The following is a 24,659-nucleotide window of genomic DNA, read 5'->3' as shown; positions in this document are numbered from 1 at the left end:
TGGCTCAGGTCATGATCTCACGGTCCGTGAATTCAAGCCCTGCCTCGGGTGGGCTCTGTGCTGACAGCCCAGAGCCCCGGAGCCTGCTTCGGATTCTGTGTCTCCCTCTCTCTCTGCCCCTCTCCCACTCACAATCTGTCTCTCTCTTTCTCAAAAATGAATAAACATAAAAAAAAATTTTTTGTTTTAATTCTCCTTCTGCCCCTCTCTCCTGCTTGCTATCTCTCTAAAATAAAAAAAATAATAATAATAATAAAAGTAAATAAAAAGGCTAATATGTGACCATATTTTGTTCCTGTTTGTTTTGTTTTTACAGATTCATCGGCAAGGCTGTTGAAAGTGTAACTGTCCGAGATGCCCGTCCCTCCCCCTCCGGCGCCCCCACCCCCACCGACGTTTGCTCTGGTGAGTAGCTCCTCACCATCCGTCACTGGTGCGCAGAGCAGACCAGATTAAGGCAACCCTGCCACGCATGTATTTGTTTTCAGTGTATTCACATTCTGGGTAAGTGCTGTGCGGCAGGTTTTCCCAGTGCAGGGTGAGCCAGACCCTGAGATCCCAAAAGGTTGGTTGTTAAAGGTCCCAGGCAATGCCAAGTACACGTGTGGGATGTGCATTCACTGGGTTTCCTTCCCACACACCAGCCCGAGACGTGTTCACAGGGGTTCTGCCGGGTGTGCACGGTTTCCATTCAAATGGACTCGACTTCTAGCCTTTAACTTCTGGAAAGGACAGTCCAGAAACCCAGGTCTCTGTATGAAATGCATCCGTTAAAGCTTCCTGCAGACTCACCCTTTTCTTTTTCTCTGCCTTTTCCCCTTTATTCCCACCTGTATTTTTAGCAGATATCATCCACCACCCCCTATCCCCACTTCCCCCATACTCATATCCTGCTTTAAAACTGTCCTTGCATTTAAATGTCCACTTTCCAATGGAATATCTTCACTGGGCTCCTCCTCATCTCTTGATAGACCTGTCCTCAGAAATTAGTGCACCCTCTTACAGGAAACCAGCAGCCCTCCACGTGGTGATACAGAAAGGTTCACAGACACACCCCATCGCCCCATTAACTCCCTCAGCTTGCGAGGCTTCCTCCCCACTAAGGAGCCTCACAGCGATGGGTCCTTCATTTCTCATTTGGGGAAACTGAGGCTCGGGGAGGAAAAGTCTCTTGCCCAGGCTTCCACAGGACACATTTACAGAGTCCATCTGAAGCTGGAACCTAGTTGGAAGAACAATTAGTTGGCTTGTTGCTACTCAGTGTGGTCCTCTGACTGCTGGTTAGGGTCTCCAAGGAGATAGTTACAGAAATTGAGAGTAAGCATGAAGATACACAGCAATTTGACAATAGTATTGTGTCTGTTGTGTGTCTCTTGTTTTAACTAATTCATGTTTCTACAAATTAATTGTTACAAAAGTTTCAGTCCAAGATGCATTGGAAAAAAAAAAATTTTTTTTAATTGGTCCCTCAGTCAGAGAAGTTTGAAAAGTTCTGATCTGGCTAACATAGCAGGCTTGTTTATCTGTATTTCCCCCAAAGAGTGGTTTTATACCACTAGCTGGGTAAGTACATGGATTAATTATTTTTTTTTATTTTAATGCTCATGTAATGATTTTAATGCATGTTCTAAAAATTATAACTAGCACATCAAACTGAGGGTTTAATAGTGAGTTAATTTAAAAGAAAATATTCACCTGAAAAATAGTATAATAGTATAGTGGACTGACTTAATGAAAAATACTAAATAAATAATACAGGTAGCTGAGAAGATACACAAGTTATACAAGTTGTACCAGAGTGACTGAAATGTATCCTATTAACTCATTTCCACCCATTATTCTGTGACTGAAAGCAAGATCCTAAATAAATCGGATATAGAAATGAGCAAAGGGAAAGGGGGGTTAGTGGCCATCCTAGGGCACTGTCTAGTGGGACAGTTCAGTTAAGGGTTCTTGAATGCAGAAGTAGCACCCAAGGAGGTTGGGCACCAAGATAAATTCGGAGGCATAACAGGAGGCCGGTGAAAATTGCTGACCCCAAGGTGGTAAGAGAGCCAGTGCTTAACCTCTCTGGGCCTCAGATTGTTTTTTGTTTTTGTTTTTTTTTTCATCCTTAAAATGAAGACAGGGAATTTTAAAAGTTCTTTCTAAGGGGAACCTGGATGGCTCAGTTGGTTAATAAGCGTCCGACTTCAGCTCAGGTCATGATCACACAGTTTGTGGGTTTGAGCTCCACATCAGGCTCTGTGCTGACAGCTCAAAGCCTGGAGCCTGCTTCAGATTCTGTGTCTCCCTCTGTCTCTCTGTCCCTCCCCTGCTCATGTTCTCTATCTAAAACAAATAAACATTAAAAAAAAATGTTTTTAATAAATAAATAAATAAAAGTTCTTTCCAAGATGTGTTGTTGAGTTGAAAAAAACAGTTTCAGAGGAATGGAAGGTGACTCCATTAGCAAAAGTGAACTGTACACATAAAAAGCACATCTGGAAAGGAGCACTGAGAAGCTGCTGTTAACAGGCTTGCTTCAGGGGTGTGTTGGAGGCAGGTGGGGAAGGGGTACTTTGTTATTTTTTTAACTGAGATTTATAACTGGCGAGGAACGTTGTGTACGTTTAAGTCATACAAGGGGTTGATTTGCTACAGTTATGTATTGCGGTGTAATTGCAACCTTAGCTTTAGCTGGCCTGTCTTTCACATCACATAATTATCATTCCTTTTTTTCTGGTGAAAACATTTAAGACCTAGTCTCTTAGCAACTTTGAAGCTTATAATACAGTATTGTTAACTGTAATCACTGTGCCGTACAGTAGATCTCCAGGATATATTCATCTTGTAGTTTGATTTTGTGCCTTTTAACAGCATCTCCCCAATTTGGGCAAAGGGGCATTTGTTGATCCCACATTTACCCTTCTGCCAAGTTACAGGGAAGGCTGTGGGGTCAGACAGCCAGGGTTTGAATCCTACCTCCTCCCCCTCTGACTAGCTGGGTGACTGGGGCAAATGATTCCACTTCCCTGTGCCTCTATTTCCTTGTCCGTAAAATGGAAATAATGACTCACAGGGTTGATGAGGACCAAATGAATTAATACACATAAAAGTTCTAAAAGCAGTGCCTGGCCCGGGGGAAAAACTATATAAATGATAACTGCTGTTATTATGAGCAAATAATACTCTGTAATTATTTCAAGACCCTTCCAGCTTAACACAGAGATTCCATGTAGCCTGCTTCCGGGTTTTCCTTAGCTTTCCCTCTGCCTCCGACTCTGATACTAAATCGCTGGGTGAGGGCTCCAGCTAAAATGCCCCAGCTTTACCTCTTGTGCCCCTCGCTGGCTCCTCTGGAGTCAGATCCTTCAAGAAGGGCCGGGGCCAACCTAGAAGGTCTCTCAGGTCTGCTGGAAGGACCTTTGGGTTTGGGGAAGCCAAGTGTCCCTGGGGCCAGGCCAGACCAAGCCAGTTTCTACATGTGGCAGACACAGGCACATGCCTACTTCCAAGTCCTGTGTGCTGGGCTCCTCATGTCCCCACTCCATCAAATAACCCTGAGAAAGTGAGATCTCAATTTCACAGCGAGGATCTTTCCTAGGAATTCTGGAAAAGGGAGAAAATACCTAAACGTTTTAAACCACCACCTTTGTCTACCCTGCAATCTCTGTGAGCCAAGCTGTCAAAGGGATTGAACATTAGAAACACCTCCAGCAAGGGACTTCTGGGAACTTTTTGGGATTATGGGCATGTTCTATATCTTCATTGTGGTGATGGTTACATGACTGTGTATGGTTGTCAAACTGGTGGAACTCTACACTAAAAGAGTGATTTTACTACACGTAAAATACACCTCAGGTCTGGCTTAAATTAAAAAGAAAAAAAAAAAAAGTCTTCGGCAATGTAGAGAGAGGGAATTGTTTTCTAAAACTTTGGTGGATTTAAAGAACAAAGAGCTGACCCTTTGTGCTACAGACCATTTGCCCCTTGCATCAGGTTAACTCTAAAAGATGTGAAGGAGAAGCTGATCTTCAGGGCACGTTCTGGAGGGTGAAGCTTCGTAGTATCCAGCAGAATCCTCTTAGACTTAAAATTCCCTTCTCGTCTCTTCGCATCCATCCCTGGCTCCGTTGGTTACGGCCAGACTGTGGTCTGAATTTTTAGAGACTTTTATCAGGGACTGACTCTTCCTGCATTAAAAATGAGTGTAATTTATTGCTGCATCTGTTCCCAAATGTCTGGGTCTTAAAAAGAATGACATCGGATCTAAAACTTGTGGAGAATTTACAGCCTATTGCCAAGAACCTCAATAACAAGCTTCCAATACTCTAGCTGTCCCCACCGAGTGTTGTGGTACATGATTTTTAATTCAAGAGATGAATACAAGTGTGCGTGCTCTCCTTTTAGGCCAATACAGAAAAGCCTACCTTGAATAAGTCCGAACAGGCTGGGAGAAATGCCCTTCTGTCTGACATCAGCAAAGGGAAGAAACTGAAGAAGACTGTCACCAATGACAGAAGTGCACCGATATTGGACAGTAAGTGAAAAAAGCTGTTTTCCATGGAGATACATGATTTATGGCCTAACCATCAACCCAACCCTACCCTTCCAGAAAGATTTTTTTTTTTTTTTTTTGGTTAACAACAGCTGCAAAGCTAGCAAAATAAGGGACTTGTATCACTCAGTGTAGCCACAGCTCCGGCTTGGGTTCCCTCTAATGCTGCAGGAAGCCAGTATAATAACTCTTTGTCCAAGGCACACACAGCAGCGATTCTCTGAATTATTCACAACACTTTCTGGAAGTTAACCCGTTACTGTTTGCACCGCAGATCAAAAGGCAGCGTGCAATATGGAAAGAGCCCTAGAATCGGAGGACGTAGGTTTGGGTTCTGGCACATCCACCCCTTACCATCTCCGAGCCTTACTGTCTTCAGTTGTAAAGTGGAGATAATATGTGTTCTGCTGCTCTCGCGGGCGTGCCGTAAGCATCAAACAAGACCATGCAAAAGTGTTTTGTGGTTTGGAATGTGTCATTCAAGTGTAAGATGCGATTTTCAGGAGCTGGGAGAGAGAGAGGAAATGAGATCACAACTTTGCTTATCTATCCATCATAAGTCTGAGATACTTTCTAGAACAAAGCAGGGTATGTATAAACAAACAGGGCTCCTGTTAACATTTACAACAGAATGAAAATGTACCCATGACTAGAATCCACTGGTAGTTAATAACCAGGCCTCGAGACTGTCTCCTCATGTTCCTAGACCTCTCCACTGCCAGCTAGATGTCCCCAAAATACATCCTACACACACATCCCGTTTGGACTCCATAGGAAATAGACTGACTTTCCAAAATCACCAGAGGGAGCCTTGTAGACACTGGAAAGTGATACAGGATTTTAGCCACGTAGAGGATCAGAAGTGTTTAGGAGGAAGTTCTAGGAAAAGCGCCTAATGGGTAGAGAAGAAAGAAGGCGAGAACATGGGTGTGGAGAAAATGGAAAAGAGGAAGGCCAAGACAAGGCTTTTACATGTTGCTCTGTTACCAGGCTCTGTGTCACAGAGGAGAGAACACCAATCTCCAAAAGCCACTATGGGGTATTTTACCCTTGACTTGACACAGTTACCTCTTAGTCAAAATGCCCACAAAACTGATATGGTATTTTATAACCCCTTAGTCCTCTTGATTGGTACCACGAGATTCTCCTTGAGGGGAGCCCGGCACCACTCATCTCTGGGAAGCCTTGGTCCAAAGCTGTGTGAGTCATGGTGCCTGTTTGTGGGGCCAGAGGAGCTCCACAAACTGCCAACCTCTGGGACAGAGTTCAGCTGTTCTCTCCACTCTGGGAAGGGGCCTAGGGCTCGAGAGAGGTAGATGTGAATTCCCCACTGATGTTGAAGAAGACTGCACAGTCTAGTGCCTATTCCTGAATCCACTATTGGAAACTAATTGTGTTCTTCAAGGTCCTCTTCTCCTCCCATTAAATGGAAATAAATATTCGTTCTTCTCCTTTCCAGCTGCTCAATGATGTTTATGAATGCACTTTGCTAGGTGGACACATGATGCAACCCAATGCATGCCCTTGTTGTCCATGCACTTAATGGTCTCCTATATTGTTCCACAGGCTCTTTGCAAGTGGCAAAATCCATGTATAGTTTTTTATTTGTTTCCAACAGAAATTTCCCTGGGTCCTATGTCAAAATGTGGACCATGGTTGTATATAACTCTTTTTTTTTAAGTTTACTTATTTTTATTTTGAGAGAGAGAGAGCATGCACGCATGAAGCAGGGGAGGGGCAGAGAGAGAGGGAGAGAGAATCCCAAGCAGTCTCCATGCTGTCAATACAGAGTCCAATGTGGGGCTCAATCTCACGAACCATGAAATCATGACCTGAGCTGAAATCAAGAGCTGGACACTTAACTGACTGAGCCACCCAAGTGCCCCATACATCCTATAACTTAATTCAGCCTTATTCTGCAGTGTGATTACTAATGAAGTAACCTGGAGCCAATTAGTTATCCTTAACTACTTCAGCTTCTCTATCTGGAAGGTGCACAAATGTTTCTGGTTAAGAAGACTGATGTATGATGTCTGATAGTGATCATCAGTCTCTTTGAGTGCCATGTAAAGGCATCCTATGTAAATGCAATATTCTAAAATGTGTCATTAATTAATGAATAATATTTAAATGATGTTATTATTGGTAATAATTAAAATTAATTAAAATGTGTACTTTTATATGGAAACAATTTTGCATACACTTCTAGAAATTATTATTGTAATTTTATTTGTTAGGTGAAGTAATCAGTTCACTATCAGACTATTTCTTCTATCAGCAGAGCTCCCATAGGTAGCCCAGAAAGCTCTACATCTAGAAAATATACAGAGCTACACAGACTTATGATCAATCTAATCGAGAAAAAAGGAAAACACAAATGAATAAAGTTTAGGACTCAGAATGTAGATTAGTAAGAGATTCAAGCAGGTTTACTAAAATTAAGGATGCTATGATGAATTTATATGCTAAAACATGTTAAAATCTTAAAGAAATTAAAATTTACCAAAATTCACTCATGAAGCTTCATTGAGCAAGAGAAAAGTTGAAAACTTTATCAGGCTACTTTCTCTCTCAAAAGGTTTAGAGCCAGACAGTTTTATCATTAAATTCTTCCAGATTTTAAGAAACAGCTCATTCAAGTGCTATACAAATTATTCCCAAACATAGAAAGAGATGGAGAGCTATCTGATAGACTTAATGAGACTAGCATGATCCTAACCTCAGACTTGACCAAGGCAACGCAAACACAAAAAGAAAGCTATGTATCAGTGTCCCAGGGGGCATGTGCAATGTTTGGCGGCATTTTTAGTTGTCACAACTTGGTGAATGAGGGGTTCCTACTGACATCTAGTGGGTAGAGGCTATGGATGCTGTAAACATTCTATAGAGAACAACATAGCCACCCACCACAAAGAATTATCTGAGGGGTTCCTGGGTGGCTCAGTTGGTTAAGTGTCCAACTCTTGATTTTGTCTTAAGTCAAGCCCTACATCAGGCTCTGCACTGACATCTGAGAGCCTGCTTGGGATTCTCTCTCCCTCTCTCTCTGCCCCTTCTCTGCTCTCTCAAAATAAACAAACATTTAAAAAAAATTATCTGACCTAAAGTGTCAGTGGTTTCAAGGTTAAGAAACCCTATTATGGACTTATGATCATAGATGAGAAGATACTAATTAAAACCAAAAACATCTAATTCAATAGTATATTAAAAGAATAATTCACCGAGACCAGGGTTTATCTCATTTTTAACATTAGAAAGTCTATTAAGCCATCATATCAAATCCATATCAGATCATGAATAGGCATTTGATAAAATTCCATGCCATAAGAAAGTCATTTTTTGTTTTTAAGTTTATTTATTTGAGGGGTAGGGACAGGGCAGAAAGAGAATCCCAAGCAGGCTCTGTGCTGTCAGCGTGGAGCCCAACACGGGGCTTGAACCAATGAATTATGAGATCATGACCTGAGCCACCCAGGCACCCCCAAGAAAGTCTTAAAAACCTAAAATAGAGAATCCTTGCTGACTGTGAATACTTAGAAGGGAAAAAAACCTATTTCAAACCAATAGTTAGAATGTAACTTTGAAACATTAAAGGTGTGCTCATTAAAATCAAACTGTGGTTGTCTTTAGTTTAACAGTATTAATAATTTATATTGCATGGAAGTCCAGTCATCAGAGTTATTACTTACATAAACTAGAACTAAGATAAGATACACCGCTATTAGAAAAGAGGAGGCAAAACCTTTATTATTTGCAGACCATATGTCTAAACTACTAAAAAATCCAATAAATGTTTTATAAATTTTAATTTAGAAAATATAGCAAAATGGTTTCTTAGATGTCAAATGAAATTTTCTGATGCCAGTGATAACCAATTACAAAAGGGGAAACAATTTCAACAAACAAAAATGTATCAAAGGAACCCTAACAAGAAGATATGTGACCCATATCATGAAAATTACATATCTTCACTGAGTAAACCAGAATCCATGGGAGAATCTACCATATTTCCAGGTGGTCTAAATATCATACAAGTATAAATTCTCCCCTACTAATTTGTAGATTTCATATACTACTCTAGAAAGTTTTCCAGGGATAGAACTTTCAACAATGTTTAACCTCATAAATACAGACATACATACATAAGTATTTTGTCATGAGATCCTTTTTTAAAAAGAGAGTATAATCATGGCTCTCATACAGATATAAAAAGAACATAAGTCAGGGGCACCTGGGTGGCTCAGTCAGTTAAGTGGCTGACTTAGGCTCAGGTCATGATCTCAGGGCCTGTGAGTTCGAGCCCGGCATCAGGCTCTTTGCTGACAGCTTGGAGCCTGGAACCTGCCTCAGACTCTGTGTCTCCCTCTCTCTCAGTGCCCCTCCCCTACTCACATTCTCTCTCTCAAAAAAAAAAAAATAATAAATAGACATTAAAAATTTTTTTTAAAGAACATAAGTCAGATATTTCATTTAACTCATTAATTAATGAGGGAAGCAGTATAATGTTACCAGTTCAAAGGAGAATTCAAAGTACCACACTCATTAGGCAGATCAGAGGGGAAATTTACAAATAGGTGCAAAATCCATCAGTAATCAATTTCATGCCACTGAATACAACTAATTTATGTTTCTATGGACAATTATTATCAGTTTTCTACAATTTAAAGAGTTGTAAAATAGCTGAAAGACCTGGAAAATAACCCAAAAGTCTAGACAGGATACTTAGTAATCTTTTTCTTTTTCTTTGTTGTTGTTGCTGTTGTTTGTTTGCCCATTTCAGAATCTTCCACAGTTTTAGGGACATAAATGTAAAATAAAACAAAATCTTTGTACCATCTTAAATTGCAGGGATTGTTTTTTTTTAATGTTTAAGCCTCCTGTTGGGCTTTATGATATTAAAAATTTGAAATCAACCCATAAGGCCATCAAATAAGTAGATGGTCAAATAAACTACAATATATTCATGTTCTAAAACGCAACGCAGTCCCTTAAACTCATGTTTTCAAAGATAACTTAATGACACGGGAAATGCTAACAAAAAAGTGTTAAGTGAAAAGAGTGGGCTAAAAGCTTTTTAGTGAATCTGGTCCTAATTTTAAGAAAAAAATCCATAAAATAGAAGAGTACTAACAGGAAAGAATACGTCCTAACAAGCGCACTAGTAAGTAGCTAACAAGAAGTAAGTACTCACAAGAAAAATACTTAACTTTTTAATTTCTTAACAAGTACTTAGAAATAAGTACTAACAAGAAAAAATACAAAATAACCTCCATTTCCAGGGAGTAAAATTATGAGATATTTTATTTTCTTCTATTTTTACAGTTTCCTTTCTTCTCACCTCTCATTGTATCTCTCCCCTCCCCCTTTGGACTTTCTTTGAAGATTCTTTTATTTACCAAATCTTAAGATACAGATGTTAACTCTGTAGCAGCTCGCCAAGGTGGGGTGTGGGGGTAAGTCATCAGCTATTACTGATTCTTCGGCCGGGGAGCCTGTGACTGCCCTGGAGTGAACAGAAACCCCACCCTTTTCTGACCAGGGGTAGGGTGAGTCCTTAAAATCCTGCATTTTAATGAAATCCCAGTAGGCCCCCACAGGCCCAGTTTGAGCTGGCTCCCAGTTTGGTCCTCATTGTTTATTGTTTACTTGGGCTCAGGCTGTGAAGGACTCCAGTGATGTTTTCGTACATGGTGAAGAGACTGTGTTTTCTTCCTTCCGCAGAGCCCAAAGGCGCTGGTGCTGGTGGCAGTGGTGGCTTTGGTGGTGGCGGAGGTGGCGGTGGCGGTGGCAGTTTCGGAGGGGGTGGACCGCCTGGTTTGGGAGGACTGTTCCAGGCTGGGATGCCGAAGCTGAGATCCACAGCCAACAGGGAGAGTGGTAAGGACAGTTTCTTTCTCACTTAGTAACAAGATGAGGCAGAGTTTGGTGGTTGGAAGGCTTGGCAGCCCTTCTCAGGCACTGTGCCCTTTCAAACATTTTAGGTGGCTTGAAATGTTAACACTATTTTATAAAAAAGACTCTATGTAGCATCTTTTTTTTTTTTTTTTTTTTTTTTAATCAAAATCAGACAGCTCCATTGAGCTGTCAAGTATTTGCCCAGTGTCCTTGGGGTAACTTGTACTTTTTTGTACTTTTCTAAAGGGTGAGCTAGAGTGGGAAGAAAAAGAAGGAGCAAATGGAACTTGCCGTCCCTGGAAAGTCTGCCTGGTGACCTGGCAAATTCACCTTTCTTTGTGAGGTAGCCTGACCCAGCTGTCTAGTATAGTAAATACTTGTGGGCCACTTTTCAAACACACTATGGAGCATGTTCTATGCAATATAATTACGTATTGCACTAAATCTGAAAAGGTGTTTTGCATGACAGACATCTGGCATTTGAGGGCCAGTGATTCTAAATATTCTCTGCAGGGACACAGGGAAATGAGTCCTACAGGACTGTCTTTGAACCTGACGGCAGAGAGAAAAATTGAAAAATCTGGTCATGACCAAATAAAAAACCCTGCAAAGTGCATGAGGCTTGATACGTTTTACCATAAAACTTTCTGTATTAATGTTTATTATGCTGGAAGACTTTTCTTTCTAATTCTGTGATCGTTTAATGTCTGCTGGGAAAGTATGAAATTCTCACAATCATATGAAGATAAAGCCACTGAATCCTCAGGGTTTTCTGACTAGTTAGTAGTTGAATGGTCAATATCGAAAAACAGGCTTGATAACATGAGAGATTCTATCTTGCCAGACCTGCATTTACCTTTAAATTTACTTATTTAAAACCCACTTCAAAAAGGAGGCAGCTGACAAATGCAGACATTCAGTACTTTAACAAAGTACTGAATGAAGTAGGTGAAGAAATTAAGGCAAAAGATAACTGCAAATAAAATAAGAAAATGAAGGGGTGCCTGGGTGGCTCAGTTGGTTAAGTGTCTGACTTCGGCCCTGGTCATGGTTCACTGTTCATGAGTTCAAGCCCCACACTGGGCTATCTGTTGTCAGCACAGAGCCCACTTTGGATTCTCTGCCTGCCCCCATCCTCTCTGCCCCTTCCCTGCTCACGTGCTTTCTCTCTCTCTCTCTCAAAAATAATAAATAAAATTTAATAATAAAATGAAGATGGAATTTAAGTTCGTGCTCAAAATGGTATACCAGATGTATACATCATCATAGTATACCATCCACATAAGGAATACTAGCTGTGTGATGTATACATGCCTAATAACTGCAGCTTTAATCTGAACTTGGAATTCCAACAGAATTTATCACAAGCTGGTGACACAGAATTATAGCACACAGTCAAGGAAAATACACCTTTTTTCTAGTACCAAAGTTGAAATTAAAAATTCTGTCTAGAGTTCATGTTACTCCACTGTATAAATCCATCCAAATGTTTCTTACTGTGCCTTGGATAAAACCTGAACTCCTCTGGTTTTCAAAGTTCCTTATGACCTGACCCCTGCTGGCCACTCAGGGTCCATATGCTAGGTTCTCCATGTTCACTGTGCCGCAGGCACATAGGCCTCAGTTTTTCACCTTGAAGCTCATTCCCGCCCCAGGGCCTTTGCACCTGCTGGTCCTCTGCCTAATGCACCTCTTCCTCACCTTTCTATGACTGGCCTCAGCTCAAATGTGACATTGTCCGAAAAGCCATCCCCACTCAGCCACCCCATCTATCCTGGCCTCTCCATCTCATCAACCTATTTTAGTTTCTTTTTAATACTTACAACTATCTGAGAATATTTCTATGTTTGCCGGCTTATTATGTATCTCCCCCCACAAGAATGTAAACCACAGGACAGCAGGATCTTTTCTATTTTGTTTACTCCTCTGTCTTTTAGCATGTAGAATAATGGCTGATATACAGCAGGTCCTCAATAAATATTTAGTACCTTAATAAGCTTATGGGTGAGATGGTGGAAGTTTTTAGACTAATCATTTTTTGAGAATTACCTTGGGTTCCAAGAAATTCTGGGGTGGTAGTTTGAATTTTTTCCATAACTTTGGCCCCTTTTGTTGAACCGAAGAAGTTTAATATTAATGATATAATAGAGTTGTTCTGACCTGCCACTGCTGAAATGGAAGTTGACTCAGTAAGGAAAAACACTTGTGTAGTTTCCTCCTCCTTTGCAGATCAAGACCAACCCCTGGTGTTGAGTCTTTCAATTAAACTTTGACAGTTTCTTTTTCTTGTGTTAGTTCTTTCTTATTTTCGTTCTAATTCTTCCATTACATTTTTACACTTTCTCTTGGGAATTCTGTTCAAAGGGACTAGGTAAGCCCACCCATATGGAGATTTATACATTGGGAAAACTGATTTTTCACCCAACATGGCTAAGTTATTTTTTCAAAGCGGAGAGGTGCAGGCACAGGAGGACAGGGGTGGGGATGGAGAGAAAGAAAATCATTAGTAGAAATCCCATGTACCTGCAGCATCTTCTGATAATGAATAGGGCTCTCTCTCTGGAACCCTTCCCAACTTTCTCCTGGTTCTTGTACACACATAATGCCAAGAGAGCTCTCCAAAATCCTTTTGAAAGCTGCCAGGTTGTAGAACCTGGAAGTAGCAGGTACACAGGGACCTGGGATCCGTCTTTCTGACTCCAGGAAGGACCACACAGAATCTGATTTATATAAATGATAGTTACCTGTACTTTATGGCATCTAGGAAAGGACTTCCAGTAGCTGAGAATACACTCTAGTTCTCTGATTTTCTTTAAGGGGAGGTGTCCTAATTTCCTAACTGGATTTTTTTTTTCCTGTTCTTTAGATTCTGGAGGAAGCCGACTCCCAGTTTTGCCACCGGGAGGAAGATCCACATCTGCCAAACCTTTCTCACCCCCAAGTGGCCCAGGGAGATTTCCTGTGCCTTCCCCAGGCCACAGAAGTGGTCCCCCAGAGCCTCAGAGGAACCGAATGCCTCCCCCAAGGCCCGACGTGGGCGCAAAGCCTGAAAGCATTCCCCCTCCAGTACCTAATACGCCAAGACCCATTCAATCAAGTCTGCACAACCGAGGGTCCCCACCAGTGCCTGGGGCCCCCAGGCAGCCCAGCCCTGGGCCAACTCCTCCCCCTTTCCCTGGAAACCGAGGTGCTGCTTTTGGAGGAGGCTCCATACGCCAGACACCCTCAGGCTCCTCCTCACCCTTCTCCAACAGGCCTCCCCTGCCCCCTACCCCCAGCAGGGCCTTGGATGACAAACCCCCTCCTCCGCCTCCTCCAGTGGGCAACAGGCCCTCCGTCCATAGGGAGGCAGTCCCACCCCCTCCCCCTCAGAACAGCAAGCCCCCAGTGCCTTCTACCCCGAGGCCTTCCTCCTCCTCACAGGCCCCACCGCCACCGCCGCCACCAAGCAGACCCGGCCCTCCTCCCCTGCCTCCGGGTTCCAGTGGCAGTGATGAAACCCCAAGACTCCCACAGCGGAATCTGTCCCTTACTTCTTCGTCTGCACCCCCCTTACCTTCACCAGGACGTTCGGGCCCTCTTCCTCCCCCGCCCAATGAGAGACCCCCTCCTCCAGTGAGGGACCCACCAGGCAGATCAGGTAAGGCAACACCTGGGGTGAGTTGTCTTCCTACAGCCCAGCCTGCCCCCATGTCACTAATCCTCATATAAGTGAGTGGAGTCCAGCAGAAGCTTAAGTGAACTCTCTGGCCAGCCACTCGGATCTTTTAAGTGACGCTTATCGCGTTCGATTTCATCCTGACCTCATGTAAACCTCGGAGGAAGGCGGGGAGGGGGAGCTGCTACTTCTGTCTGCATTTTAGAGATGAGGAGACTGAGTAACTTACAAAGTCAAATGATCACAAGCTAGTTAATTGGAAGAGACCAGAACCTTCACCTTCTGTTCTGAAATATGCTCATGGCTCTGCTACCCTGCCTTTCCTAAAGTGAATTTCAGCTGTCTTAATTGGGCAAATAAATTCCCACCTCCTGCAAGAGGGACCCATTATTCCAACAAGAAGGGCAGTTATTTAAGAGCTAATGACCTTTTCCTGTACTGCTCTCTTCATCGGTCAAACTTTGAGGCCTCCTCCCTGCTCATTAAAGACAAACATTAGAGTCCATTTTGCTGTTTGTTAACATCTCTGGCACATTAATCCCTTGGAGAATCAGATAAAGGTATAGGCCTTTGTTCATAAAAATGCTCATAAGCGTAAACTCACAATCTGCGGGCTGTTTCGTGGATTGAAAGCCCTTCTGAAGCTCATCTGTGCCCACCCCCCACCGCCCTGCCCAGAGCTGAGAAAGCTTGATCTAAGGGAAGAACTTTGAGACACCATGAAATGAAATGAAATGAAATGAAATGAAATGAAATGAAATGAAATGAAATGAAATGAGGATTCCCTAGAGCTTGTACTCTCTCCTAATTATAATAGGTGCTTTATATTACACAGTGGCTATTGATGGGTTCAGGAGAACCATCTACATTTTAAATTTAACCTTATTATATATACAGGATGCCTGGAAATGGGGCATTTTGTTGTTGTTGTTCTAATTTTTTTAATGTGTACTTATTTTTGAGAGAGACAGAGTGAGTTGGGGAGGGGCAGAGAGAGAGGGAGACACGGAATCCAAAGCAGGATCCAGGCTTCGGGGCACAGAGCTCGGGCATATTTTTCTTTAGGAGAAGCTAACCTTTTGCCCTGTGACCTCAAAAACCTAATAAACACTCTTTAAACCAGTAGTCCGTGAACATGACCACGTTCTAGAATCACCTGGGCAGCTTTAAAATGTGGATGCCTGGGTCTCTTCCCCACGGTTTCTGGTTTCATTGGTCTGGGTTACAGACAGATCATCAAGATATCTGGAGGCTCCCCAGTGACTCTAATGTTCTGCGAAGTCTGAGAACCACTACTTGAAACCACCCTGCCACAGAAAGTAGGCTACAAATCTGAAAAGCTACTAGTAGTCCCTTCAGTCCGATCCCTGCACATCATGGCATCTCATTAAGTATTCTTCAAAGAACAAACGAGAACAGACAGTCCGATGAATGAAGTGCAACGTTTTCTTCTTATCTAACCACTACGGGTTTTCCCCCAAGGTGATTGAAGAGCTGTTTGCATGACTCTACCAAATAGACAAATCAACAGATTCATTCTTCCCCTAAATAGGATAGTCTGTGACATATAGCTGTAACATTTATTATTTCTTTCTTTCTTTCTTTTTTTTTTTAGTGTTCATTTATTTCTGAGAGAGAGAGAGCATGAGCAGGGGAGGGGCAGAGAGGGAGGAAGACAGAGCATCCCAAGTATGTTCCACACAGTCAACACAGAACCCAAGGTGGGGCTCAAACTCACCAATGTGAGTCATGACCTGAGCCGAAATCAAGAGTTGGATGTTTAACTGACTGAGCCACTCAGGCGCCCCTATTTATTATTTCCTTTGATTACCTAAATCACATCTGTTTATTATGGAAAATACAGAAAAATATAAAGACAACAAAAAAGATCTGTAATCCTTCACTACCACCACCCAGAAATAATCATTCGTAACATTTTTTATTATCTTTTCAATCTTTTTATTTTTTTTTAACGTTTATTTTTTGAGAGACAAAGTGTGAACAGAGGAGGTGCAGGGAGAGAGGGTGTCACAGAATCTGAAGCAGGCTCCAGGCTCTGAGCTGTCAGCACAGAGCCCAATGTGGGGTTCAAACTCATGAACCACGAGATATTCACCTGAGTCAAAGTTGGATGCTTAACCAACTCAGCCACCCAGGTGCCCCTTTTCATTCTTTTTAAAATGTATGGTTTATAGGGGTGCCCGGCTGGCTCAGTCAGTAGCACATGCGACTCCTGAACTTGGGGTCCTGAGTTCAAGCCCCATGTTGGGCATAGAGCTAACTAAAACAAAAAAGGAAGAAAGAAAAATAAATAAAATGTGTGTGTATATTTATATATACACATATATATGTTTACAAAATCAGTATCACACTATGCATACTATTTGATAGTTTGTTTTTATTTAACAATCTCATTAACATTTTCTGATAGGATTAACTATTCTTCTACAGCCTAACTTCTAATGGCTGCATAATAATGGCCTACAAATGTACCTTAATTTATTTAATCATATGGACCATCTCTAGATTTTTGCTGTTGCAGACAATGCAAGGAATACATTCTTGTATCTAAATATTTTTGCACATTTCTATGTGTTTCCTTTGGATTAAATCCTTGAAACGCAATATTTTGGTCAGGTATTCAGGACAAATTATAGATTTCATAGGTTTTGCCAAATTGAAAATTCTTACCAACTTACATTCCTACAAGGATCCTATGAGAGGTCATCAAGGACCATCTGTATTTTGAGAGGTGGGTTGGCTTGGTGTGGGCTTTAGAATTTGACATATTTGGAGCCAAATCCAGACTCTTGCAGTCATTAGCCTCCTGACTTGAGCTTTTTAACCTTCCGACATCAGAGGCCTCATCTGCTGTCCCTACACTTCTCAGGGTTGTAAGAGTTAAATGAGACAAGTATGTGGTTATCTTAATCCCTAGCACGTAGTACCATTCAGTGATGGCTTATTATTATTATTTTATTATTAGAAATTGAAATCTGTTTTTTGTTATGCATGCTGAGGGTTAGAGCAGGGGGCCTAGAAGGTTGGAGAGTTAGGAACATGAACATTTACATTAAAAAAAAGAGAGAGAAAGATACCAGGTTGATCAAGTTAATAGCACCAGGCCCCATAATATTGGAAATCTAGTTTGCATTTAGTGACAGTTATGTAGCGATAGTACCAGTGAAGTTCACCCACAGTATGTGAGACACTTGCCCCCCAATAAATCATCTCCTCCTGACTGGGACTCCAGCAATTGCAAACAGATGGGGCAATAAATAAACCCTGCTGGGAAAAGCACTGAAGACTCCTTGAGAGGCCAGCCAGGGCTGGGCACGCCTCTTACTCCCATCAGGGGTTTGGGCCAAGACTTCGGGCAGGGATACCTGCAATGGCTGGGTTGTTTGGTTTAAGGCCCTCCAGTTGGTTTCTGATTCTGTAGTTAATAAGAGATATTTACATTTATAGAGCTATAACATGTATTTACATAAAATGCCAGCATCTTGCACGCAAAGCATGCTGCTGAAGACCAGGAATAATTACTAAGGCCATTTTGATTTGCATCAGAATGCTCAAGTTCTTTTTTTTTTTTTTTTTCATTTACTCATAACCCAAATAGTCTCTGAATTTGGAAGATGGGACAAGCAAGAGAGGTTTCTTTTGTATTATCAAAAAGAAGAATTTTGCTTTATTTTTAGGAAATTAAAATGTTCTGATTCTACCATACCACTGAATTTTTTAAATGGTTTCAAATACTTAAAGAGTACTTTTTATTTGATTTTTTGGCTACTTATTCCTGGCAAGAGTGCTGTGAGATGACTATCAGGTGATCTCAGGTATATAGTAATTAAGTTCCATGTAGTAACCAGCTTGCTCAGGGTCAGGGCTCTATGCCAGCATGTGTAGCCATGCACAGGGACTAGCTGTTTGTTGCTCCCTGTTAGTCTGCCACCCCAAAGAGGAAGAACCAAGAAGGAACTCCTGCCATTCTCAGGATGATTGGTATTTGGCTTCCTGATGCCACTTGTCTGGAAACAGATTGTATGCATCATGGAATCATGCATGTGTAATTAGCAATACCAGTGTGCATTTAAAGAATCTAGTCCCTCTAAAGACCTAAAATAACTTCATAACTATCTTACTCTTTTTGTAATTCTTTTTAAAAATTTTTTTAATGTTTTTATTTATGAGACAGAGAGAGATAGAGCATGAGCAGGGGAGGGGCAGAGAGAGAGAGGGAGACACAGAATCCGAAGCAGGCTCCAGGCTCTGAGCTGTCAGCACAGAGCTTGACGTGGGGCTTGAACTCACAGACTGTGAGATCATGACCTTAGCTGAAGTCGGGCGCTTAACTGACTGAGCCACCCAGGCGCCCCAGTAATTCTTTTTCAAATGGCGTTTATTTCATAATTGTCACAGAAACTAGTCCAGTAGCTATTTAAAAGGATTATAAAGTGGTTTTTAAAGTATACAGCTGTCAGTATACATGGATTAATTATCACCTGTTCTCAACCTAACTGTATCAGTACTGTCTCAAAACCAAAGCAGCCATTTAACTATCAGTATGCACTCTTTATATACAGACATGTGTATGTAAGTTCAGTTCTGTTTATATGTGCTTACTCAATGCTTGACGAAAATCTCTTAGAAAGTCTCCACCATTTCCAATTATAGGGCATGTATCCAGCAGGTGTTCAATAATTGCACATTGATGGTGACATAACGTTAGTAATGTAGGATGTAAGGTATTGCACTAAATGTTGTCCTTTTTTTTGTTCCAGGCCCTCTCCCACCACCCCCTCCAATAAGCAGAAATGGCAGCACATCTCGGGCCCTGCCTGCCACCCCCCAGTTGCCGTCCAGGAGTGGAGTAGATAGTGCCAGGAGTGGACCTAGGCCTCCTCTTCCTCCCGACAGGCCTGGTGCTGGGGCACCTCCCCCTCCTCCACCATCAACATCAATTAGAAATGGCTTCCAAGACTCTTCAGGTGAAGGTAAGGTGGGGTCCCAGCTCCTTGGAAACATTTTCAGGCTATGGGACAACTGAATGGTAAATTTGTGTTTGTTGTTTGTGTGCTTGCGTTAACATTTCTTGTTTCTGTGAACCTCATTCTTATCACACTGCACTGCTCTGATCTAAGTAACCATTAGAGACCACTATAATTTCAAATTAAAAGTAGTAATCCTCCCTCCTCCACTTTTCAAAAAGGCAGTTCATTTTTCTCTCTCGTTGTTAAAGTCTCATTTTGGTTAACTTTCTAGAAGATCCCAGGACTCTGAAAAAAAATGTTTTTTTGTAGTTTACCTTATTACCTACCTTATCTACCTTTCTCAACAGTTGGCTGTAGGCAAGAGGCACCATGGTTTACAGTTCATAAGCCAGTTTCCCCTGCCTTTGTTATGAGAGGGCCCCAGTTACTTCTTTGCCCACTGGTGGGAAGAAAGGTATCTCGGACTTTAGCCCCTACCTCCCGAGAGGGACTGGCTGGGTCCTAATCACTCTAATTAAAGTCACTTGGATTATTTATCTGTCTTTGCTTTGATTTGCTTTGTATTCCATTGACGTGCTAATCAGTGACTTGTAGCATTTTGAGCTTTAAACTTCTAGGCATACAACTAGAAGTGATCTCTGCAGTTCTCTCTTTTCATTACATAAATCTTTATAGCAGATTGTTACTGAAGATACTGTTTGTTTCTCTCTCTCAGATGAGTGGGAAAGCAGATTCTACTTCCATCCGATTTCTGATTTGCCACCTCCAGAGCCATATGTACCAACGGCCAAAAGTTATCCCAGTAAACTGGCAAGAAATGAAACCCGGAGTGAGTATTTCTGCAAGGACTTTTGGTGGCTTCATACTGGAATAGCCTGGGTTATATACAACTCAGGGTTGTATAGGAAATCCTGGCCTCTTGCCTAGAGTGGGGCAGAGAGCCCCATATGGAGCTGTCTCCATTCTGGTAAACTCCCCTTCCACAAGCAATAGGGAAAAATGGAGATATCCAGAATGCATATGAGAAATGATCATTTTAATGTGTCATTACAAGCTCAAAATAACTGGTTTGCTAATAGGTTAAATTTTATTGCTTTGCTTGTTTGAACAGCCTTCCCGATTTCGATTTTCCTAAGATAGCACAAATAGAGCCATCTTCTATTACTACCAGTTTTGAGACTAGCCAAATGTCTTAATAATTATAACAAAAACTCACTGTAACTGCTCTGATATTTTCAATATATTAGGATTAGGAGCACCTGGCAGGCTTAGTCAGTAGAGCATGTGACTCTCTTGACCTCAGGGTCGTGACTTCAAGCCCCATGTTGGGTGTAGAGATTACTTAAAAAAATAGTAAGGGGATGGGGCATCTGGGTGGCTCAGTCTGTTAAGCGTCTGACTCTTGATTTTGGCTTGGGTCATGATCTTGCAGTTTGTGGGTCCAAGCCCCTCATCAGGTTCTGTGCTGACAGTGTATGGAGCCTGCTTGGGATTCTGTGTTTCTCTCTCTCTCTCTCTCTCTCTCTCTCAAAATATAAATAAGCTTTAAAAAATTAAAAAATAAATAAATGAAAATATTAAGAGGCACCTGACTGGCTCAGTCGGTGGAGCATGCTCTTGATCTCGGGGTTGTGAGCTCGAGCCCCACCTTGGGTGTAGAGATTACTAAAAAAATAAAATCTTAAAAATAATAATATTAAAGTAAAATAAAATAAATTTATTATGATTTTAGCTTCTAGAACATTACATGAAAATTTTAAATACACCCATAATCTTTCTACATAATCTTCATAAAATCTCCACATAACATCTATTTTCATTTTACCAGGTCCTCTGCTCATTTTTATCCATATAACTCGAATTGATTTGTAGTTATAATTATAGAGTGCAGTTTTTTGGTGGGATTCACATGATTTTGCTTAGTAAAACACTTGCCCATTCCATCAAGTCAGCATACAGTAATTTAGTTTACCATTATTGGACATTTAGATTGTTTCTGGGTTTTACTAAAATATGTAATGCCACCATGAAGAAGTGAATCTCCTTTCCCCTGTTGAAACAAAAAGGTGAACAAGAAGAAATAGTGAAACTGAAATTTCAACACAATAAGTGGTTAGAACTCAGAAAGAATTAGCATGAAATATACAGATTCAGTGCTGAGGCTCAGAGGTGTGACAGTCTTAGATTTGGAACCAAACTCCCAAACCAGAAATGTATGGAGAAAAAGTGAGCATTTTCAGATAAATGCCAAAGCATCCCTAGCCTTGTCCTCATTCCTTAGATGGAGCTCCTCACACATACGTGATGCCTGTTGACCCTTTAACACACAGCTCTTTTTTTTTTTTTTTTAAGTTTATTTATTTTGAGAGAGAGCGCATGCACACACGTGCATGTGCCAGGGAGGGGCAGAGAGAAAGAGAGGGAGAGAGAGAGAATCCTAAGCAGGCTCCATGCAGTCAGCATGGAGCCCCACTTGAGGATCAAGCTCACAAACCATGAGAGCATGAGCTGAGTCGAAATCAAGAGCCAGAGGCTCAACCAACTGAGCCACCCGGTGCCCCAACACACAGTTCTTAAATAATTTTTGGTTGGTTGTTTCCCAGCCACTGAGCAGATTCATAGCTGAAGTCAAGGCTGGTTAAAAGCAAAATCAGTGGCTTCAGGGAGACGTGATAGGTGGGAGTCCCAGGTCCTGAGAGGGACTGGCTGTGTGACAGGGGCACAGAGTTGTACTTTGTATCATAGCACAGGACAATACAGGAGTTTCCGCGGGGTTGTGAAGAATAGGTCAAACTGTGCTCTGTGCCTCTGCTGAAGAATTCAAAGAATTAGAAAATATTTTATTTTATTTTTAATGTTATTATTTATTTTGAGAGGCAGAGAAAGCGAGAGCAGGGGAGGGACAGAGAGAGAGGGAGAGAGAATCCCAAGTGGGCCCTGTGCTGTCTGTGCTGTCAGTGTGGGGCTCGATCTCACAGACCGTGAGATCATGACCTGAGTCATAAGTCAGATGCTCAACCGACTGAGCCACCCAGGCACACTAGAAAATATTTTTTAAAAATTTCCATGAACAAATGCCAGAAGTAAACAGAATACTGCTGCTTGGAAGGGAAAGTGTATTTACTAGAAAAACTCATTTATGTGGAATACTCTATTCCTAGAAGATAACTAATAAAAAAGGTGTAAGTGTAATACATTTATACAAGAGTGGAAAATAAGCCTTTGTGTGGGACAGGTATCTTTGTTCTGTGTGTGTGTGTGTGGCGTGAAGAGGGGCTTCTCTCTGATAAGAAAAACAGCTTGTTTCTCTTCATTTGGGGGACACTAAGAAATGAATTCACTTTAAGGAGCTGTTCACATAGACTCTAAATATTTTTCCTGGTTTCATGTAAGCATTCTTAATCTACTTGAAGTGCTCTTTGTGTATTTAAGTCAGTAACAGAATCAACCCCCTTCCCCTAGGTTTTTAATTTAATAGCTGAACACATTCCCTTCCCTACCCTTCTGTCTTTAAGACTGAACACAGCCTGAGGACTGGAACTGTCCTGCTTATGATTGCATCTTCCTCAAGTGGCACAGAACCTGAAATATAGTAGGCATTTCAAAATGTTTCTTAAATTGAATTAACGTCCACTGCCCCAAAAAATGTTTTTGTAGATTTGCTTTAAATATTCCAGCATTCCATGTGTTGAATGGATTATCTCTGGATCATCTAACTAAAATACTACGGAGTGGTTTTATTGTGCTCCTATAGCTGCCGTGGCCTCCAGGTAGGGCACCAGCCTGGAGGGCACCCAGGTGGCCCTGAGCTGTGCCACCTAATTGCAGCTTTGCATAAGGCCAGCCCTCATTTTTCTAACCACCTGTGGTATGTCAGCTGATGGTCAGGGCTCCATGATAGATGACTGGTTTCCATCTAGATGAGTCTTTGCTTGGGTATGGGCCCAAGAAAAAATGTGGTCGGGATGCAGAAGGAAGAGGCAAGGTAATGGGGTGCCAGTGTCTTCTTCTAACTCCTCCCCTTGCTCAGAGATTTGGTTCTATCTCAGAAATCCCTGCTGATATGCCTCCTGAAGAATCTGTCAGTGCCAGCCCACCTTGAAGTCTCTCCAGAGCGGTGGCCACAGCAGCCTTCCTCAACTGACATGTGCCCCTGCTACGTCTGCTCACAGCATCAGAGCACCTGGCTGCATGCCTAACACCTGTTAGATCCTAGAAAAAATGTATCTGAGATAAATGAATTTTAAAAATTGTGAATGGATTTTAAACTTGGTACTGAGAGCCCAGAATATGCATAGTTTTTAAAAGAACACTGTCAACGGAGTGAAGAGGCAACCCACGAAATGGGATAAAATATTTGCAAATCATATATCTGATAAAACATTAATATCCAGAATACATAAAGAAATCCTACAATTCAGCAACGACAAAAACCCAATTTTTAAAATGGGTTGAATACTTGCATAGACATTTCTCTGAGGAAAATATCCATATTGCCAAAGAAACACATGAAAAGATGCTCAAAATCACTGATCATTAGGGAAATGCGAATAAAACTACAATGAAATACAACTTCACACCTTTTAGGATAGTTACTATCAAAAAAGCATTGTTGGGGCACCTGGCTGGCTCAGTCAGTTATGCATCCGACTCTTGATTTCGGCTCAGGTCATGATCTCACGGTTCGTGAGTTAGAGTCTCTCTCCCTTTCTCTCTGCCCTTCCCCTACTCACACACGCATGCTCTCTCTCTTTCTTTCTCAAAATAAGCTTTTTTTTTTTTAAAAGCATTGTTTAGAAATTAGAAGATACCTAAATGCCCAACAAAAGGGATTGATTAGATAGAGTATACTGTATAATAGAATGTAATGTGTCATTAATAATTATATGTATAAACAGTAACGACTCTTGAAAAAGATTCAGACCAACTACATATGATCCTATTTGGGGAAGAAAAAAGGGAACTGTTTATGTGGAGAAAATAAATGGAAAATATTTACATAATGTTATTGGTTATCTCCAGGTGGTACAGGCATTGGTGAGATTTTGTTTTGTTTTTGTTCGTCAATATTTTTTGAATCTGTCATAAATACATACTATGTTTGTGGCAAGAAGACAAGTACTTTTTAAAATTTTTCTTGGGGCTCCTGGGTGGCTCAGTCAGTTAAGCGTCCAACTTTGGTTTAGGTCATGATCTCACAGTTTGTGGATTTGAGCGCTACATAGGACTCTGCACTGACAGCATGGAACCTGCTTAGGATTCTCTCTCCCTCTCTTTCTGCCCCTCCACTGCTCGTGTTTTGTTTTGGTTTTTCCCCCCTCTCTCTCAATAAATAGGTAAACTTTTTATTTTTTTTAAATTTTTTAATGTTTTTTTTTTTTTTTGAGAGAGAAAGAGAGCACAAGCAGAAAAGGGGCAGAGAGAGAGGGAGACACAGAGTCTGAAGCAGGCTCCAGGCTCTGAGCTGTCAGCACAGAGCCCAACTCAGGACTCGAACCCATGAACCACAAGATCATGATCTGAGCTGAAGTCTGATGCTTAACCAACTTAACCACCCAGGCACCCCTAAATAAGT

General features: G+C 41.5%; 1 protein-coding gene and 1 long non-coding RNA gene across 16 annotated transcripts in view; one reads left to right on the top strand and one right to left on the bottom strand.

Moving 5' to 3' along the window:
- Positions 1 to 24,659, bottom strand: part of LOC122226267 — a 131,198-nt gene that overhangs the window by 51,538 nt on the left and 55,001 nt on the right. The window lies entirely within an intron of this gene.
- WIPF1 (WAS/WASL interacting protein family member 1) overlaps positions 1 to 24,659 on the top strand; it is a 123,011-nt gene that overhangs the window by 95,743 nt on the left and 2,609 nt on the right. For all 7 annotated transcript variants that reach the window (XM_042949178.1, XM_042949174.1, XM_042949176.1 and 4 more), the window contains 6 exons: positions 317 to 405; positions 4,393 to 4,522; positions 10,262 to 10,417; positions 13,302 to 14,075; positions 18,875 to 19,087; positions 19,800 to 19,913. In XM_042949178.1, coding sequence (XP_042805112.1) covers positions 355 to 405; positions 4,393 to 4,522; positions 10,262 to 10,417; positions 13,302 to 14,075; positions 18,875 to 19,087; positions 19,800 to 19,913 — 1,438 coding nt within the window. In that variant the 5' untranslated portion in view covers positions 317 to 354. The remainder of the gene's footprint in view (positions 1 to 316; positions 406 to 4,392; positions 4,523 to 10,261; positions 10,418 to 13,301; positions 14,076 to 18,874; positions 19,088 to 19,799; positions 19,914 to 24,659) is intronic.

The sequence above is a fragment of the Panthera leo genome, chromosome C1 (genome assembly GCF_018350215.1).
Source record: "Panthera leo isolate Ple1 chromosome C1, P.leo_Ple1_pat1.1, whole genome shotgun sequence".
In the NCBI taxonomy this organism is placed as follows: Eukaryota; Metazoa; Chordata; class Mammalia; order Carnivora; family Felidae; genus Panthera; species Panthera leo.
The sequence above is the reverse complement of the archived record's forward strand: the minus strand, read 5'-3'. Positions and strand labels throughout refer to the sequence as shown.